The 19,471-nt window shown below is 35.0% G+C and overlaps 1 protein-coding gene across 36 annotated transcripts in view; it reads right to left on the reverse strand.

Annotated features, from left to right (window-relative positions):
- The window catches only part of CCDC138 (coiled-coil domain containing 138), a 74,441-nt gene that overhangs the window by 48,118 nt on the left and 6,852 nt on the right, over nucleotides 1–19,471 (reverse strand). For 14 of the 36 annotated variants that reach the window (XR_011525868.1, XR_011525869.1, XM_070571952.1 and 11 more), the window contains 7 exons: nucleotides 19,303–19,430; nucleotides 17,255–17,442; nucleotides 15,080–15,238; nucleotides 12,677–12,796; nucleotides 7,996–8,073; nucleotides 7,776–7,883; nucleotides 5,766–5,930 (listed from right to left, as the gene is read on the reverse strand). Coding sequence is in view for 32 of the 36 variants with exons in the window: in XM_008507141.2 (XP_008505363.1) it covers nucleotides 5,766–5,930; nucleotides 7,776–7,883; nucleotides 7,996–8,073; nucleotides 12,677–12,796; nucleotides 15,080–15,238; nucleotides 17,255–17,442; nucleotides 19,303–19,430 (946 nt within the window). In the remaining 4 variants the exon portion in view is untranslated. Of the gene's footprint in view, nucleotides 1–5,765; nucleotides 5,931–7,775; nucleotides 7,884–7,995; nucleotides 8,074–12,006; nucleotides 12,100–12,676; nucleotides 12,797–15,079; nucleotides 15,239–17,254; nucleotides 17,443–19,302; nucleotides 19,431–19,471 lie in introns of those variants that run through there. The other 22 variants (XR_011525871.1, XM_008507144.2, XM_070571942.1 and 19 more) reach the window with 9 other exon arrangements.

A 19,471-nucleotide genomic window follows, 5' to 3' on the forward strand; every position in this document is an offset into this window, starting at 1 on the left:
CTTTTCTTCTGGGTTATCCAATTTATTGGCATACAATTTTTCACAGTATTCTCATAATCTTTCTTATTTCTGTGGCATTGGTTGTAACATCCCCTCACTTCTCATTTTAATTGTGTCTTCTTTTCTTCCTTAGTTTATTTAGCTGGGGGTTTGCCAATTTTTATCTTGTCAAAGACCAAACTCTTAGTTTCATTCATTTTTTTCTATTTTCTGTCTTATTTATCTTTAATCTTAATTATTTCCTTCCTTCTGCTAACACTGGGTTTAGTTTGTTCTTCTTTTTCTAGTTCTTTGAGGTGTAATGTTAAGTTGTTGGTTTGAAGATCCTTCTTCCTTTTTAATGTAAGCTATAAATTTCCCTCTTAGTACTGCTTTAGCTGCATACCCTAAGTTTTGGTATGTTTTTATTTTCATTTACCTCAAAGTATTTTCTAATTTCCTTCTTGATTTATTCTTTGACCTACTGGTTTTTAAGAGTGTGGTATTTTCTACATATATGTGTACTGTCCAGTTTTCCTTTTGCTATTGATTTCTAGTTTCATTTCATTGGGATCAGAAAAGATACCGTGTATAATATTAGTCTCTAAATTTTCTAAGACTTGTCTTGTGGCCTAACATATAGTCTATCCTGAAGAATACGCCATGTGCCCTTGAGAAGAATGTATATTCTGCTGTGGTTGGGTGGAATGTTCTGTATATGTCTTTCAGTTCCAACTGGTCTATAGTATTCCTCAAGTCCTCTATTTCATTTATGACCTTCTGTCTGGATGATGTATCCATTACTGAATGTGGGGTACTGAAGTCTTACTAGTAGCAACCTCACATGCACTGCTATTTATTTCTCCCTTCAATTCTGTCAACAGTTGCTTTCTACACTCAGGAATTCTGATGTTTTATGGATAAATACTTATCATTGTTATATCTTCTTGGCAAATTGATCCTTTTCTCATTATAGAGTGTCCTTCTTTGTTATCTCTTGTAACAGTTTTTGATTTAAAGTTTATTTTGTCTGATATTTTGTTTGAACCACCCCTACTCTCTTTTGGTTATTATTTGCATGGAATATCTTTTTCTATCCTTTCCACTTCCAGCCTATATGTATGCTTAGATTTACAGTGAGTCTCTTGTTGACAACAAATAGTTTGATGGGTTTTTTAAATCCATTCAATCTTATGCCTTTCAATTGGGAGGTTTAATCTATTTACATTTAAAGTAATTACTAATAAGAAATGACTTGCTATTTCCATTTTGTTAATTCTATTCTGTATGTTTTGTAGCTTTTTTGCCCCTCCTTTTTTCTCTTACCACCTGCTGTTACATTCCATTGACTGTTTTGGTAGTCACATGCTTTGCTTCTCACTTCCTTTTGTGTATACTCTAGATATTTTGTTTGTGGTTAACAATACAATTACATAAAACATCTTAAACTCTAAAGAAACTATTTGAAAGTGATAAAAACTAAACTTTAGTCATAAGCCAGAACCCTAATCCTTTACAGCTCCATCACTCCGCTTATATTATTGATGTCACAAACTACATCTCTATACATTGTATAACCCATTAACATACATTTAGTTATTTTTTATGCTTTTGTCATTTAAGTTCTATACAAGAATTAAAAGTGGATTTATGCACCAAAATTACAATACAGGTTACTATACTTGTCCATGTATTTCCCTTTAACAGAAAACTTCCTATTTTCATATGGCTTAATGTTGTTGTCTAGTGTCCTTTCATTTAAATTTGAAGGACTCCCTTTGGTATTTCTGGTAGGGAAGGTCTAATAATAATGCACTCCCTAAATTTTTGTTTATCTGGAAAAGTCTTAATTTCGCCTTCATTTTTGAAGGACAGTTTTGCCAGATACTGTATTCTTGGTTAGTGGTTTTTTCTTTCAGCACTTTGTATATATCATCCTATTACCTTCAGGACTACAACGTTTCTGTTGAGAAATCCACTTATATTCTCATAGAAGCTCACTTGTACGTGAAAAGTTGCTCCTCCCTTGCTGATTTCAAGACTCTGTCTTTGACTTTCAAAGATTTCATTATAATTTGTCTCAGGGTGGGTCCTTTTGGGTTTATTCTGTTTGGAGGTTGTTGAGGTTCTTGAATTTGTACGTAAATCACTAAGTCCCTCAGATTTGGGAAGTTATCAGGTATTATTTATTTTAAAAATCTCTCTGCCTCTTTCTCTCTCTTCTCTTTCTGGGTCTCCCATAGTGTGTATACTAGTCTATTTAGGACACGTGACAATATCCCGTAAGTTCCTTAGTCTCTCTTCACTTTTCTTCATTCTTTTTGTCTTTTTGCTCCTCTGACTTGATGACTTCAAATAACCTGTCTTCATCTTTGCTGATTCTTTCTTCTGCCTGATCAAGTCTGCTGTGAGCCTCTCTAATGAATTTTTCAGTTCAATTACTGTATTCTTCAGCTCTAGAGTTTGGTTCTTATATATTTTTTTTTGGTGGTATTTTCCATTTGCTCATGCATCATTTTCCTGATTTTGCTTAGTTGTGTATTTGTGTTCTCTTTTAGCTTACTGGGCATCTTTAAGAGAGTTTTAAAATTCTTTATCTGGAAGTTAAGAGATCTGCGTTTCTTTATGGTCTGTTTCTGGAGCTCTGTTCTGTTCCTCTGATTGTCCCTATTTCTTTGTATGCTTTGTGATCTTGTTTTGATATGGGCATTTGAAAAAAAAAAATCACCTTCATGATTTTATGCCTGGTTTCGCGCAAGTGAAGACCTTCACCAATCAGCCCTGCTAGTGGTTCTAGGACCTCTTTTCTATGGATGTGTCTTCTCTGGGCTTGCATGTGCTTTTAACTGTCTTAATTTCCAACGTGGTTTGCCCACTTCTTCTCAGGAGCCCATAATCTCTTTCTCCCTGTGGCATCGGCCTGTGGAAGTGCAGATATATGCAGCTCAAATATACTGCAGCACTCACATCTATTTTCCGTGGTTTCCAAACTATGCCACAGTGTTTGTCAGGCGAAACAGAAAACAGTCCTGCAGCCAGCCCAACAGGCTAAAATGTTGGACACACAGTCCACTTGTGTTTCAGCACCAAAGGTGGAGCCATGGTGTAGGACTGTTTCCTCCTGACTGCACCATGCTATGCTGGAAGGGGCACAGGCATTCAAAATTCCAGAAGCTTTCATATCCCTTTGGATGGAGTCTCTTCCTGGTTACGTGTTGGCCTGGGTGCTGCAGCTTCTCAACTGGTCTCCAGAATTCTCAGAAACATGTTTTCGTCTGTACACTGTTGTTAACTCAACATCTCCATGGGGGAACAAGGGCCTGGTGCTTCTGCTTCCTACCTAGTCTGCATGTTGTTGACATCAATCTTCTACAGATATTTTTTCCACCATCAGTTGTAACACATCTTAGCAGATTCCAGTGCAGGTTTTACTGAATTACTTTTTTCTCAATTACTTTGAAAACATTCCATCTATCTGTTTTTGAGTCATACAAGAAAATCAGTTTTATAAGGTATACCCAGTTTGGTCATCTACCTAATATACCATATTTAGTTCCCAATGGCTTCTTGTGTTTTTAAATATTAACGATCCTAAAATGTTAATGGGTCACAATTGTGATAAAATATACAACAAAAAGTGTCAGAAGTTTCCAAAGGTAATTTGTGAAGAGACTATTGTGCAAAAATATTTTGAGCTACACCAATATTTTTAAAATAAATACAGTGATCATCAAAGGGGTTCATGCAATAATGCTGTTAACAAAAAAGCCTTTTAAAAAAGACTGCGTTATTTTTAAAGCACAAATTGTACACATTCCTAACAAAACCTGAATACTTGCTTGTATTGGCCACAAGAATATACAATTATGTAATTCATTAATTTGGTACTATTTATCCTTCTCTTATTCTGTTAAGAAGGCTATTCAAAAGCTTTAAGATTACTTTACATTTTTTGATGTATTAGTAACCATAAATTGAAAACAATATTTCAGTTAAGGATCTAGGCTCAACAAAAATTAGTCCCCAATAAGTCAAAAAATCCTTTAAGGATGATTAAAAAGAATCCTGTGCCAAACATGTGCTAAATATTCTCCTCTTATGCCATTAATCTGATATAAAAACAGAATATTACATGATCCATATTCCATTTGTTAAAATTGTCATTTTTTAGCCTTAATATCTTAAGACTGCCCTATCACATCCAGTTCTAACAAATGGAATTTCTCTACAGAACTTTAATACTGCAGGTCCTCCTAATTAACAGCTACTTCTAAAGTAAGGCTAAATATAGAGCGAATAGGCGACATAGGTGCTAAAAGAGAAAAAGTTCTAAACAAAGGTGTATTTGTTTCCTATTGCTCCCATAACAAATTACCATAACCTTACTGGTTTAAAGAACACAAATTTATTCTCTTACAGTTCTCTAGGTCAGAAGTCTGATATGAGTCTCAACCAGCTAAAATCAAGGTGTCAGCAGGGCTGTGTTCCTTTCTGGAGGCTAGGGGAGAATCTACTTTTTTGCTCATTCAAGTTGTTGGCAGCATTCACTACCTTGTAGTTGTAGGACTGAGATCTCTGTTTCCTAACTGACTGTCAGCTGAAGATAATTCCTAGCTTCTAGAAATTACCCACATTCCTTGGTTAATGGCCCTCTTTCTCTATCTTCAAAGCCAGCAAGGATGGGTTGACTCCATGACCTACTCTTCTGCCTGTTTTGTCTGGTTTAAAGAGCTCCTGTGATTACTGGGCTCACCCAGATAATCTTAATCTCTATTTGAAGGTCAGCTAATTAGGAACCTTAACTTGCCATGTAACATAATGTATTGACAGGTTCCAGGAATTAGGATATGAACATCTTGGGGGCCATTATTCTGCCTAGCACAAAAGGCATTTAGAAGAAACATTTTAAGTGAAGATGAAAACCGGAAATAATTTCCTAAAAAGAAACCCTAGCCTGTATTTAATAATCATGAAACTGTTTCTGAAAACATTAAATGAAACAATTTTACACGTCTACTCGTCAAAGTTTTAATGTATTTCTTGTGACATATAACTGTCAATCTCTAATGACCATTTATACTAACCAGAAATCATGAGTACCAATATACAAATTAATGTCTGTAATTTAAGAAAATAGTCATTTCTCTTTGTTAATAAGAAATCCCTTGAAAACAGACTTTTTATCCCTTTGTGAAAAAGGCAAAGTAAAATTATTTTAGTGGGATTTGAATTCTAAACTGATGTGTGACAGGAATTGTTCAAATCAACTGATTATTTGCATAATTCTAATACACAATTATTTTGCCCTTTTAGGAGTAGGGTTTTTTTCCTTTTGAGGAAGATTAGCCCTGAGCTAACTATCTACTGCCAACCCTCCTCTTTTTGCTGGGGAAGGCTGGCCCTGAGCTAACATCCATGCCCTTCCTACACTTTATGTGTTAGGAGGCCTACCACAGCATGGCGTGCCAAGCGGTGCCATGTCCGCACCCGGGATCTGAACCAGCAAACCCCTGGCCGCCAAAACAGAACATGAGCACTTAACTGCCGCGCCACCAGGCTGGCCCCAACAGGTTTTTAATTTCTGATCCCCATCAAGTTAAGAAAAATCTAAGTATGAATTAACTTTAATTAAGTCTAAAATAAATCTTTTTGGAAATGACTATTGGTATGGTCAATTTTCCATCAAAAATACTTTCAATATTTTTTTCTCTTGTAAAATGCACCATAGGCTTTCTTTTTTTAATCTTCATGTCTACTGAGTAACATATTTCAATTAGAAAACAAACCTTCACACACTTCTCCTGAATATCATTTCTCTGAGAAGCAAATTTGATTACTGGTTTTCCACCATCAATTCCATATTCTTCATTTTTCAATTTGCTAAGGTGGTGATCTGAAATCCAGTCCATGAAGACAGTTAAAAGTTCATAAATTTGTGCATTAAGTGGTACCTATATGTAAAAAATTAAATCAAACCTTTATTTCAGTTCACAATCCTATAAAACTTCAAAAGCAAGCTTTAAATTTGGTAAGTGATTATAGAATAATTTACCTAAACCACTTCACTAAAATATATATTGAATGACAAAAGCATTTCCAAACGAAAGATGTTTCAAATCAAGTATCTCCAATTAATATTAGAAACATGTTAAATACTGGCTGAGAGAAGGGGAGAAAACCCACCACAATAAAGAAATTGAAAGAACTTCACCGTATTACTAAAATTGAGAATTTCCACAAAAATTCTTTTTCTAAGTTTGATAACACAGAAGAGTAAAATTGGCCTCAACTCCAGAGCATGAAGCAACATAACGAAAAGATTTTAACAAATTTAAAGGTTTCAAAAGCTGAACAATTTCCACTATGGAATTTCATATTTTCTTCTTCCCAAAGAAGTTGTTTCTTTCTTTGTCTTTACATTATAACATTCTATAAAGAGAATATGAAAATTTTTTCCTGGAAATCCTGTTCTCTGAGAGTCTACCAAAATGGGAGGGAAAAAAATAAGAACAAAATGCCAAAAAAAATTTATAAATTCAGTTCGACTGATTTTAGTCAGCCTTCAAACCACTTTTAATCAATTTAATTGAACATTTATCACACATCTACCTTAAGCAGGGAACTATGCTAGGTTTAATTAGTTTTTTAAAAATCTGAAAAGACAGAGAAATATAAAAGCAAATTAATACAGGGGCCGGCTCCATGGCTGAGTGGTTAAGTTTGCGTGCTCTGCTGCGGCGGCCCAGGGTTCGGAGACTGGGCGCAGACATGGCACCACTGGTCAGGCCACGTTGAGGCGGGGTCCCACATACCACAACTAGAAGCACCTGCAACTAAGATATACAACTATGTACCGGGGGTGGTTTGGCAAATAAAGCAGAAAAAAAAAAAAAAAAGACTGGCAACAGTTGTTAGCCCAGGTGCCAATCTTTAAAAAAAAAGCAAATTAATACAAAGGTAACATTAAGCAGATAGCATGGTTCTGTTTTTAAAAGAAATGAAAACAGATGTCCACAAAAAGCCTTGCATACAAACATTATTAGCAGGTTTATTCATAATAGACAAAAACTAGAAAAAGCCCAGGTGTCTATCAATAGAAGTATCGATAAACCGTGATATATTTATACAATATATATTTATACTAAGAGGAGCAAACTACTGATGCACTCAACATTACAAGGAACAAAATAAGCCATTCACAAATGAGTACACACCGTAAAACTCCATTGACCAAAGTTCTAAAATAGGCAAAATTAATTTATGGTAATAGAAATCAGATCAACAACTACTTGCTGCAGGAAAGAACTGGGAAGTGACATGAGGGAAGCTTCTAGGATGATGGAAATGTTCTTCATAGTTGTAGGTTACATGAGTTGTAGGCATTTGTCAAAACTGATCAGACTGTACCCTTAAGGAGCTGTGCACTATGTTCCTGTATGTGATATACCTCAAAGTAGAAAAATCTTAGGGAAAAAAAGTGAATGAATGAATGGGAAGGATTGTTGTCTTGATAGAAAAGTAACACTGAAGGCTTGTGGAATCTCAAAACACAATGAACGAGGAAGCTGTTGTTAAGCTTAAGTTCCTGTGATAGTGTTACTGTGCCTGAAATACTGCTGAAATATTGTTTTGCTTTTGCAAATTTGAAATATTATGCAGATATATCTCTGTAAAGGAATTATTATGGTTAATCTTTTCATACCAAAAATAATGTTTGCTAAATGTAAGAAAAAGATTAAAGAACAAAGAGAAAATTTCCTGGCTTTCCATTGCAGAAATTTTCAATCATATCATACCTTATAAGTTTTTGAAACTAGTACTTTTTCTTGTTTTAAACTTTTCATTTCATGAGCAGCATGGGAACTTCCTTTCAATCTCTGTATGGTCATAAACTCATATTTCCTCTGCAACAGGACATATCCATGAATTAAAGAACAATTATATTAAAAGTGAGAAAATCCAAAGGAAATCATTTTAAAATTCACTTGAATTGCAAGAGAAGAGCAGGCAACTTACCTGTAAATTATCTAAACGAGCCTGAACTCTTTTAGCCTGAATCTCCATCTTCCTGTTTTCTTCATTTACTTCATTTAACTAAAGCAGGAAAATGTTAGATATTTCAATATAAACCTTAAGCTGATTTCATACTAAAGCTTTCCCACATAATCTATCTTATCTAGTCTGTATAACCAAGCGATGTAACAAAACAGAGGTAGCATTCATGATTAAAGATCACAGCTAAAATCATCATTTGTCTCTAAAACATTAATGGTACCTAAGGAAGTTTACTTCACTCTACGAAAAATTTGCAAGTCTCCTGAAATCTTACAAGCACACATTTTAATGGGAAACGTCTTTTAATTGAACTTTTTATTTAACTATGATGTAGTAACAGAAAAGCATACAAACGATTTAAGTATGCAGTATAATAAACTAATGGGATTGGATTAAATGTATATATTAATTTGGGAGGAACTGACATCTTTACAATATTGAGTCTTCTCATCCATAAACATAACATATCCTTTAATTTATTTAGGTTTTCTTTATTTTCTTTTAATAATGTTTTGTACTTTTCAATCTACATTTTGCACATCTTTCTTTAGATTTATTCCTGGATAGCTAATGTTTTTTGATGTCACTACCTATGGTGTCTCTCAGTAAATAATATTTACTATTTCATTCTTGTTGGTGTACAGAAATACACTTAATTTCTGTATACTGAACTTATATCCAAAGATTCTCCTAAATTGGCTTAATTCTAATAACTTGTCTGTGTACTTGTTTGGATACCTACATACATAGGTACATAAGCATGTCATTGTGGATAATTCTTTCTTCCCTTCCAATCCTTACTTTCTCTTTTTTTCCCTTAGTACATTGACTAGCACTTTCAGTACAATGTTCAATGGAAATAGTAACAGTAAGCACGTTTATTTTGTTCTGATCTCAGAGGGAAAAGATTCCAATGACTTATATTAAGTATGATTTTGATTTTGGATTTTTTTTTTGTAGACACTGAGGGGTAGTTTTTGTTTTTGTAGATATTCTATTAAAAGCCAGCCCTGGTGGTCTAGTGGTTAAGATTCATCACTCTCACTACCTCAGCCTGGGTTTGCTTCCTAGTCAGGAAACCATACTATCAATCAGTTGTCATACCATGGTGGCTGCATGTTGCCGTGATGCTGAAAACTATGCCACCAGGATTTCAAATACCAGCAGCGTCACCCATAGGCAGACAGACTTTAGAGGAGCTTCCAGACTAAGACAGACTAGAAAGAAGGACCTGGCCACCTACTTCTGAAAAACTGGCCATGAAAACCCTATGAATAGCAGCGGAGCATTGTCTGATACAGTGCCAGAAGGCGAGAGGATGGCACAAAAAGACCGAGCAGGGTTCTGCTCTGCTGTCCACAGGGTTGATAGGAGTCACAATCGATTCAATGGCAGCAACAACTCTATCAGAATTAAGAAGTTCTCTTCAATTGCTAGTTATTATCATGAGTTGGTGCTGAATTTTATATCCACAAAATTATGATTTTTCTCCTCTTATCAGATAACATGTTAAATTTCAAATGATAACTACCTTTGTATTCCTGGACTAAATCCACTTAGTTGTATTGTCCTTTTTATGTATCACTGGATTCAATTCACTGATATTTAAAATTTTTGCATCTGGGGCCGGCCCAGTGGCGCAGCAGTTAAGTTCGCACATTCCACTTCTCGGCGGCCTGGGGTTCGCCGGTTTGGATCCTGGGTGTAGACATGGCACCGCTTGGCAAAAAGCCAGGCTGTGGTAGGCATCCCATGTATAAAGTAGAGGAAGATGGGCATGGATGTTAGCTCAGGGCCAGTCTTCCTCAGCAAAAAGAGGAGGACTGGCAGTAGTTAGCTCAGGGCTAATCTTCCTCTAAAATAAAGTAAAATAAAATTTTTGCATCTATATCCACGAAAGACTGGTTTGCATTTTTCTTCTCTTGTAACGTTCCTGACAGGTTTAGTTTCAAGGTTATGCTGGCCTCATACAACAAGGACAGTTTTTCTTCCTTTTTCTATTTATGTTTAAGGTACATGATACTCCTCCTTTAAAGTCAGCTATGAGTCCTACTTGTTCCTTCTTTGAAGGCAAGCTGTCTTATTTTTCTCTGACCACTTTTAAGATTTTATCTTTAACTAAAGTTTTCAGCAGTCTTAAAACAGTGTGCCTATGTATGGTTTTCCTCAATATTTATCATGCTTAGAGTTAACATAAGTTCTTAAATCTGTAGATTAGCATTTTTCACCAGTTTTGCAAAATTCTTGACCATTATCTCTTCACATATTTTGTTTTTGACCTATTAAATCTTTTTGTAACCCCCACGTTAAAACTTTTTATCTATCTCCTACATGTCTCTTTTATGAGTTTTTCATTCTTCTCCACTCGATGTTTTCATTCAAAGATTTTTTTATGAAACTATTTTCCAGTTCACTAATCCTGTCTTCTGCTGTGTCTCATCTGTTGTTAAACTCATTCAGAGTTTTGAAATTCAATTAAGCATATTTTTCAATTTCAGAATTTCAATTTAATTCCTTTTTCTAGATTCTAATTCTCTAATAAAGTTCTCAATCTTTTTCCTTACTTTCTTGAACATATTAACAATTATTTTAGTCATTGCCTATTAACTCTAATATCTGAATCACCTGCAGGTATGATCATGTTGTCTGGGGTTTTTCCTCTTTATATTTAGTCATGTGATTTTTTTTTTAAATATGCTTAATTTTATATAGAATGACAGAAAAACTATAATTTTTATACTTGTAATATCTTTTTTCAGAGAGGGCTCATCCTTTCTTCTGGTACGTATTTAAAATGAGGACTGATCACCTTAATCTGATCAGGAACTGAGATCAGTCAAGGCCAGGTTTCAGTTTGAGGAGGGTTCTATCTACTTCTAATTCACCTTTTCCTAGGGAGCAACCCTACTGCTTTCAACTGAGAGCCTGGGGTGTTCACTGGGACTCTCATCCTCAATGAGTCTTGGACATTAATCCTTGTCTCCTCAGCTTGGCAAGACTTAATGGGAAATGTTACTATTATTACAGGAAGTTTATTTATATCCAGTGCTATCATAAATTACTATATAAGTCAGTCACAAAAATAATTTATTTTTTTTAAATTTATTTTTGCTAAATAGAAATTTCAAAGTATGTATCATTTGTCATGCCAGAAGTTGGCAAATTATGGCCTGTAGGCCAAACCTGACCACTGCCTATTTTTATAAGGTCTTATTAGAACACAGCCATATTCATTCACTTACTTATTGCCTATAGCTGCTTTTGCACTATGATAGCAGAGTTGAGTCATTGTGACAGAGACAATATGGCCCACAGAGCCCCAAATATTTACTATCTGGTCCTCAACAGGAAAAATTTGCTGACCCCTGATCTACACTAAACAAAGTAACCATAAAAAAGCTTTCTGACACTTGGTACCAAAGAGCTTCTCCCAAGCTCCTTCAGTTTGGATCATAAATCCAATTATCAATAGGCGCAATCACTTACTAATGCACATAGCCACTTCAATCACCACACACTCATGCAAACACATGCAAAACTATTAAGCATTACATAAACCTAAGAGATAGGTATAGTTAACAATGTACCTATGTTAGCAACTAAAAGAAGCCCTTCTCAAAAAAGGGTGGTATATTAATATTGTGAAGGGAAAAAGAAATCTTTCCAGGGATAAAGCTGCCTTTCAGACAAAAGTAAGTCAAAGTCATATTCCAATTGTAGGAGGCCACAAATGAATTCAGGGAAGCCAAAGAATTAAATTAAGTGAGAAATAGAGTACCTAGTTATCACTGCCAAGGAGAAAGGTTATAACAAGTAGTGACTACAGGAAATCAAAAGCAGAAACAGAAGAACACACAGCTAGCTGAGGAATTCCAGGAGGCAGATTATCTCTGAGAGTTTGAGTTTAATTACAGTCTAGAATCCATAAAGTTTTCCAGCCCATGCTTCAATTTTTAAAGTGACTGGGTTTACCCCAATTTCTGCTCATCTACTTCTCCCCACACAAATATACACATAATCATTCTTCTTCCCCTCTTCAACATATTCCTCCACTTTCACATCTTTCAGTCAAAAGCTGGCAAAGGAAAGTAAAGGAAAAAAAAGAAAGAAGATAGAACTCACAAAAATATTTCAGTTATGCAACTGTAGTACTATTAAGTATTGTCCTAAATTATACCATTTGTATAAATGAAAAATTGCACTGCAATATGATACCAATCTATACTCCTGAGACTATGAGCAACGTGAAGGCTTTCTTCTAGGACAGTGCCTAGCATAGAACAGATACTCAGAAAAATAAACAAACATTAAATAAGCAGTGGCATGTAACAGCATTTACAAGGAGAAGTATTATAGCTAGAAATCAATACCTAAAAGTCCCCAGGATATCCTGTTTTATCTTTTGCTTGTTTGTAAAACAATTTCAAATTGTCCAACATCTCAGCTGGTTGCCAGATGAGAAACAAAGACCTTAGGAATACTTTATTTATATTTGGAAGTACTTTATAACAAAGCTAACAAATAAATCAAAAATTTCTCTAGCTAGACTGTGTTCTAGGATTTTGACTTACAATTTGTTAAATAAAAGCTATACAGTTCTAACAATGTCTTGTAAACTAATATATATTAAAACAGGTCTTACCTGTTTTTTCAAGTTATCATTCAATTCTTTCAACGCATCAAAAGAGGACCTTAGCCTCTTGCTTTCTTTATTTCTTTCCTTAAGAACTTCAGTTAAGTGCTCAACTTCTGCATCGTGTTGCTAAGAGGGAAAAAAATCTGATCTGAAAATTAGGTAAGGATTCCAAATGTCAATAATGCCACTGAACATAAATTAATTAAAAATTAGAACTCCTTGAATTACAAGGACTTTAATCAGTGCATTTAAGTATACATGTCTAATACTGCAAGTTATAAAAACTGTGTAATCAACCAAAGTCATAACCAAAAAGAAGTATTTGTTAAACACCTATTTAAACGTGCTATATGGGGCCAGCTCAGCACACGTTCCGCTTCTTGGCGGCCCAGGGTTCGCTGGTTTGGATCCTGGGTGCAGACGTGGCACCACTTGGCACGCCATGCTGTGGCAGGCATCCCACATATAAAGTAGAGGAAGATGGGCACGGATGTTAACTCAGGGCCAGTCTTCCTCAGCAAAAAGAGGAGGACTGGCAGTAGTTAGCTCAGGGCTAATCTTCCTCAAAAAAACCCCCAAAAAGACGTACTATACAAATTAAGTAGCAATAAGGCTATTTTCTGCTTCTGCTCAGAAACTCACTAAAATAATTTCTATCTTACATCATGGAAAGATAAAACAATGAAGGATTTCTCATCCTCCTTAAGAAAGTTATTCATAGCTTTATAAATTAAAATTTAACGTTTTAGTTACCCGCAAGGAGTAGAAGCAGCACAATATTCCATAGATAGAACTAATTTCCTGTTCTCATAAAGTAGCTAAAATTGTTTTTACATCTCAAAAAATTTAAATACATAATAAAATTTCTCTGAACCCCAAACTATTTGACTTTCCTTAATTAGTTTTATAAATGATTCAAATCAATTTCCCCTCTAATTACATTTAAATGAGATAGCACCTTTTAGATTTAGTGTGAATACTTGTAGTTTCTTTCACTTTTTACTCGCAATTTATTCATGATGTATTAGAACAAGCAAGTTTCTATAGCAAATGAAGGAACTAAATTAATTCCTTAAATGAATTAAACTATATTAATTTGAAGTAGATGCAAATGAATGCAAGTGGAAAGAAATTCTCATGATAAAAATTAAAAATAGTTTAAAAAGAACACAATTGGAAATTTTTGAACTTTAAAGTACCAGAAATAAAAAAAGTCACTAGATGAGCTCAGCAGCAACATAGAAATGAAAGTAGATCGAGCAATAGACATCAAATCTGAAGAATACAGAAGAAAAAGATGAGGAAAAAGGGACAGAGCCTCAGAAATCTGTGGGATAATAGCAAAAGACCTAACGTGAGTCACTGGAGACCCAGAAGGAGAGGAGAAAGCAACTGGAACAGAAAAAATTACAAAGAAATATTAGTTGAAAAATTCCCAATTTGGTGAAAGACAAATTTACAAATTCAAGATATTTGGTGAACCTCAAAAAAGGATAAAGTCAAAGAAAAGCACAAGGAGATACATCATAATTAAATCAGTGCTGAAAACCAAAGATGAAGAAAAGTCATGAAATGATTCTCTTTACATGACATTCTGGGAAAGGCAGAACTACAGAGACAAAAACAGACCAGTAGCTGCCAGGGGCAGAGGATGGGGAAAGAGATAATCGCAAAGGAGCACAAGGAGGTTTTCAGGGTGCTGGAATTATTCTTTATCTTAATTATGGTGGTGATCAGAAGACTGTATTACATTTTTTCAAAACAAACAGAATGAATTTTACCCTATGTGAGTTACACCTACAGTAACATCCTCAATATGAAACAAAGAAGGATCCCATTCTACCTATATAACATTCTTGACAAAAATATTTAATCTGCACATAACTGTTAGGAAATAATCAGGCAAATACAGACTATGACATACTCCATAAGACTGCTGGCCCAGAGTCTTCAAAGAAAAGTCTTACAAAAAACAAAAATGGTGAACTTGATACTCTAGATTCAAAGAAACCAAAAAAGATACAAAAATCAAATATAAGGTATGAATTTTGTCTAGTTCCTTGATCAGAAAATAATACAAAAAAGCAATGGAAGACATTTCAGGGACCAATTGGGAAAATGAATGAATGGGAAATGAATATATTGAATATATTGTTAAATTATTTAATTAGCATTAATTTTCAAATATGATAATGGTGTGGAGAATGTCTCTCCTAAAAATAAGGATTCATAACACTAAGGAAGCATTTAGGGGTGTTATGTCATGATTTTTACAAGTTACTTTCAAATGGTTCAGGAAAAAAATGGGGCAGGAGGAGAAATAAAGCAAATGTGGCAAAATGCTAATAACTAGTAAATCTAAATTAAGAGGAAAAAAATTATATTACTCTAAAATCAAATGCTGGTTACCTCCTTTATAATCTGAAATCTTGTAAGAACCTCTTCTTCGACACCTTTAATTTTACTCAAAGCAGTTTCATGTCTGAAAAGCAGTTGTTCTCTTTCAACTAAAAAACGTTCTCGCTTTTGAAGTTCTTCAGCAAATTCCTGTTGTGCTGCAGTTTCACACTGTATCAAAATGTCAGATTTAAGCATTTTTAAAAACCACATTCACAAATTCTACAAATTATATATTTACTGAGATTGTAGCTTAATTGAACGATGTTTAGGACTACATTGGTACCAAGTAAAATCTGGACTACATTACAGCTAAACTAGTACAGCAAGTAAACTTGCACAGAAATTCTATCTTGTTGCAAAAGGACATGATACTGTAGTGAGATTCCACTATGATGACTCAAGAGAATTTGGGTTCCCAATGGATCAGTACTATACAGAATTAATCTCCTATCCATGTTCTACTTCAACTTCATGGTCCACTCTTTTACATATTTTCTCCACTCCCTCCCCTTCTTGTCTATCATCTTAGGCTGAAAGACTCCAGTCCTGCATTAAAGCACTAACCCCCTTCCCTGACCCAATGCTACACTGCTAAACATCACTGGAGAAAAACCACACACAATGTAAAAAAAACATGTTCTCAATGCAGCCCAGAGATCATTTTATATTTTCATGGTTGGCTTTCCCATTCTCCATTGTCTATTTCAAACCTTCTCCACTCTTTACTTTGAACACATCACGTCCTACACAATTCTGTGCAGACAGCCTCATCTCTAACTTCACAGGGAAAACAGAAGACAGCAGAAGGAAACATCAACCTCCTCCCCTCAAGACACACACCTTTCTCCTCCCCTCCCTAATACAAAGGTAGCCTCAGGATCTCATTGTCTTCTGCCTTCTCCTGGAGACTGCTATGCTGATTATCCCTCTAATATTTTCAATCTCTCCCATCTCATCGGAAATGAAATCTCTTTTGACTCTGCCCTCATCTCCTCCCCTTCACAAACTTCTTTAAAATACTGTCATTTGCTGAGCCCTCTTCTTTACCTCCCAGTTACTCCTCAATGTACTTTAATCTGGCGTCAGTGTGCATTCCCCTACTGAAATGGTTTACCTATTACTAAACCTGAAGGTCACTTTTCAGTCTTGATTTTATTGTCTCTCAGCAGCATTTTATACCATTGTCCCTTTCTTCCAACTTAAAATACTCTCTTTCATTGGTTTCCATGACACCACATTCTCCTGATTTTCCACCTCCCTCTCTGGCCAGGGCTTCTCAGTCTCTTTTGCAGGCTCTGCTTCCTCTACTGTCCTTTACTGATCTGTGATAGCCAGCCTGAGTTTTCACTATTTTCTTTCCCCCGATATGCTGATAAATTCACAATCTGACAAATCACTCCTTTCTAAAAGCCTCTCACCTCCAATCTCTTGCACCTGGAATGCCTTTCCCAGTCCTCTCCTTCCCTGTAAATTCTACCTCTCAGTGAAGTACTAAGCTAAGTCTCTTCCTGAACTTCTCCCCAGCGAACTTAGGCCAAAACAATCTTCTTCTGAAACGCTATGCTAATTATAATCCGAATTATTTAGACAAAATAAGATATTGGTTTCCAAAAAATGTTTAACTACTTCATGTGTATAGAAATATAACATATTTCCAACTAGAAGAATTTCAAACAGAAACTGCGCATTACATATATACTTTTGCTGCCCACCTAGTGGATGCTTGATAATACACAAATTATATCCTTTGGAGACAAAAAAGTCTCAAAGAAGATAGATAAAGGCCAATGTTCTGAATTGAATTTTGGTGAAAGTTGACAAGAGAACTTCTTACATATAGGTATTTAAAACAATGAATCTAGAACACCTACTTAAAAAAGCACAGTTACCAGCAGATTTTGTTTTATTTCTTAAGCAGGGATGGGATGGGATGGGAATAAAACACAAGGCAATCTGAAATCTAAGAAACACACCTACACATAAAAACACCACTGTTCATATTTTTCTCTCAGCCATACCTTTTTCCCTTCAATAGTTCCAATAAATTGTGTTTGCTCCCTTCTGACCTTGTCTTGACACATTTATCTAAAATAACTAAGATCAAATACTTGTATTCAAATTTTGTAAATGTCTGATGCTTAGAACAAACATTTCTGAATTCTCAATTCAGTATTCAATTCTCACCTGCAGTTTCTGATGTATCTGAAATAATTCATCATATATCTGATTGATCTGATGTGGAAGTAAACTCTGCTTGTTTGACGCTTTAGATGGTGGATAGCTGACATGTTTCAAAGGAGAGTCACTTGCACCACTACAACTTTCAGTCCAATTTCCTGAATTTGGGGCAAAATTAGTTGGCAGGGCAACTGCTAAGAAAACAAAATTTTAATTATAAACTATATTAATTTACAGTTTTAAATATTCTGATGGAGTAATCTTCAAGAAGAGTTACTTTAACTATGAATTGTATTATTGTTAAAAAGTTTCAAGTACTACATACAGAGAGAAAGAATGATAACAAATGTAGTAAAATGTTACCACTTAGAAAATTTGGGTGAAAGCTGTACAGGAACTCTTTGTGCTTTTTGCAATTTTTCTGTAAATCTGAGGTTATTTCAAAATAGACTTTAAAGTGCATGAAAACACTCATGTATTAATTGCCTAGGCCAAGAAACGGAAAGCTACCTCAGAAATCCCTGATCAAATTTCCTTCTCTGCCCTAAACCAAATTAACCACTAACCCAAATATAGTGTTAATCACTGCTTTGCTTCTTTTTAATTTTTACTATTTGTGTTAAAAAATGCACCTTGTTTTTCAACTTTATATAATGTAATTATATAGTCATATAATTAGGTAATTTCTATAACCTCCTCCTTTAAATACTATGTTCTTGTGTTAATGACAGAATCAGGTTCACAAATCGTCACTGCTTTATCCTATTTTATATTTTTATATGCCAACATTCTACAACAGGTGGATATCTAAGCTGTTTTAGCTATACAGATGCTACACCATCTTGCACGTGGCTCCTGGTGCACACGTTCAAGAGTTTCTCCAGGGTATATAACTAATAGCAAAATGGCTGGGACTTACGTTATATGTGCAGGTTCAACTTTATTACTGATACCAAATTTTTCCCCCCAGTGGTTCTACTAATTTACTTTCCCAACAGCAGTGGATGAGTGAGCTCCTCTTACTTCACTTCTTTGCCAACACTGTTAGCAGAAAATAAATGCTGACAATACAAAGAGCAGTGGCTTCAACTTCCATTAGCCTCCTGGGAGCCCTAGCTTTAAGGAAGAGGTCTCTCATCCTGTACAGACACTAGGGGAGCCAAAATTAAAAATAATATGAATTTTTTTTTAAAAAAAAAGTTCCACTTCACTCAGTTCAGCAAATGCCATTAAAGTGAAAGATACTTCTAGTACTCTCCTTGCCTCTCCAGGTTCCCAGCTCACCAATCCCTGGCCTGAATATTTCTTAATTTTGTCAACTTTTAAATACATTCAATTTTTTTTTATAGGTTATCCTATATTTTCAATTGTTTTTGGTGGGAAATTTCCACCATGTAGCAAGAAACACAAATCAAGGCAGAATTATTTTTCATTTTCCTCAAATGCTGAGACGAATGGGATAAAGAAGATGAACGAGAACAGTAAGGGAGAAATGTTCGTTGTGTGTAGACAATGTATTCCCAGGAGAAGAGATGCAGACAGTCTACCAATGGGGCAAAAGTGCTCTCAAAGTCTTGCAGCTAAGAGGAGGAGGGCACCACCTCTGGTTGCCTCTTGCCTTGGAATCCTGACAAAACTCTGATAGGCAGCCTGGTAAGACGGTAACTACTAGTTCAGTGCCTAAGGAAGCCATACCTTAAGTAATCTGGAGTATTTTCTTAAAATATTAAAGGATTACTCAAAGACTACCACAATCTTTTAATCACTCTCTAACACATAATGACATGAAAAAGAACTGAAGAAATTATGAAAAGGACTCAGTTGCTTAACTTATTTTGATACATTTTGGGAGTGTAGGAACACTGTAAAATAAAGAAGTTTATTTTTCTCTTCTCCTTTAGTTTAGTAATAAGCACAGAAACTATCTCACGGCTTACCAAAATTCAGAATACAGAAATTTAGAGACACCTGAGGACCAGTGTTATTACTATGGGATAAGCTTTATGTGCTCTACTTGACAAAGTTAATTGTTCTAAAATGCATATTTCCTTTACCTTTTTCTATTTCTCTAAAAGACTCCTTGGTTATTTTGGAGGTACTGACTCTATCATCACTCTCAATCAAATCTTCTTCTGTTTCCTGTTGCTTCAAATCTTGAAAAGAATCCAGTTCATCATCTAGGCTTTAAAAAAAAGGTCTATCACAGCATTCTGGAAGTTTTCT

Source organism: Equus przewalskii, chromosome 14 (genome assembly GCF_037783145.1).
Source record: "Equus przewalskii isolate Varuska chromosome 14, EquPr2, whole genome shotgun sequence".
In the NCBI taxonomy this organism is placed as follows: Eukaryota; Metazoa; Chordata; class Mammalia; order Perissodactyla; family Equidae; genus Equus; species Equus przewalskii.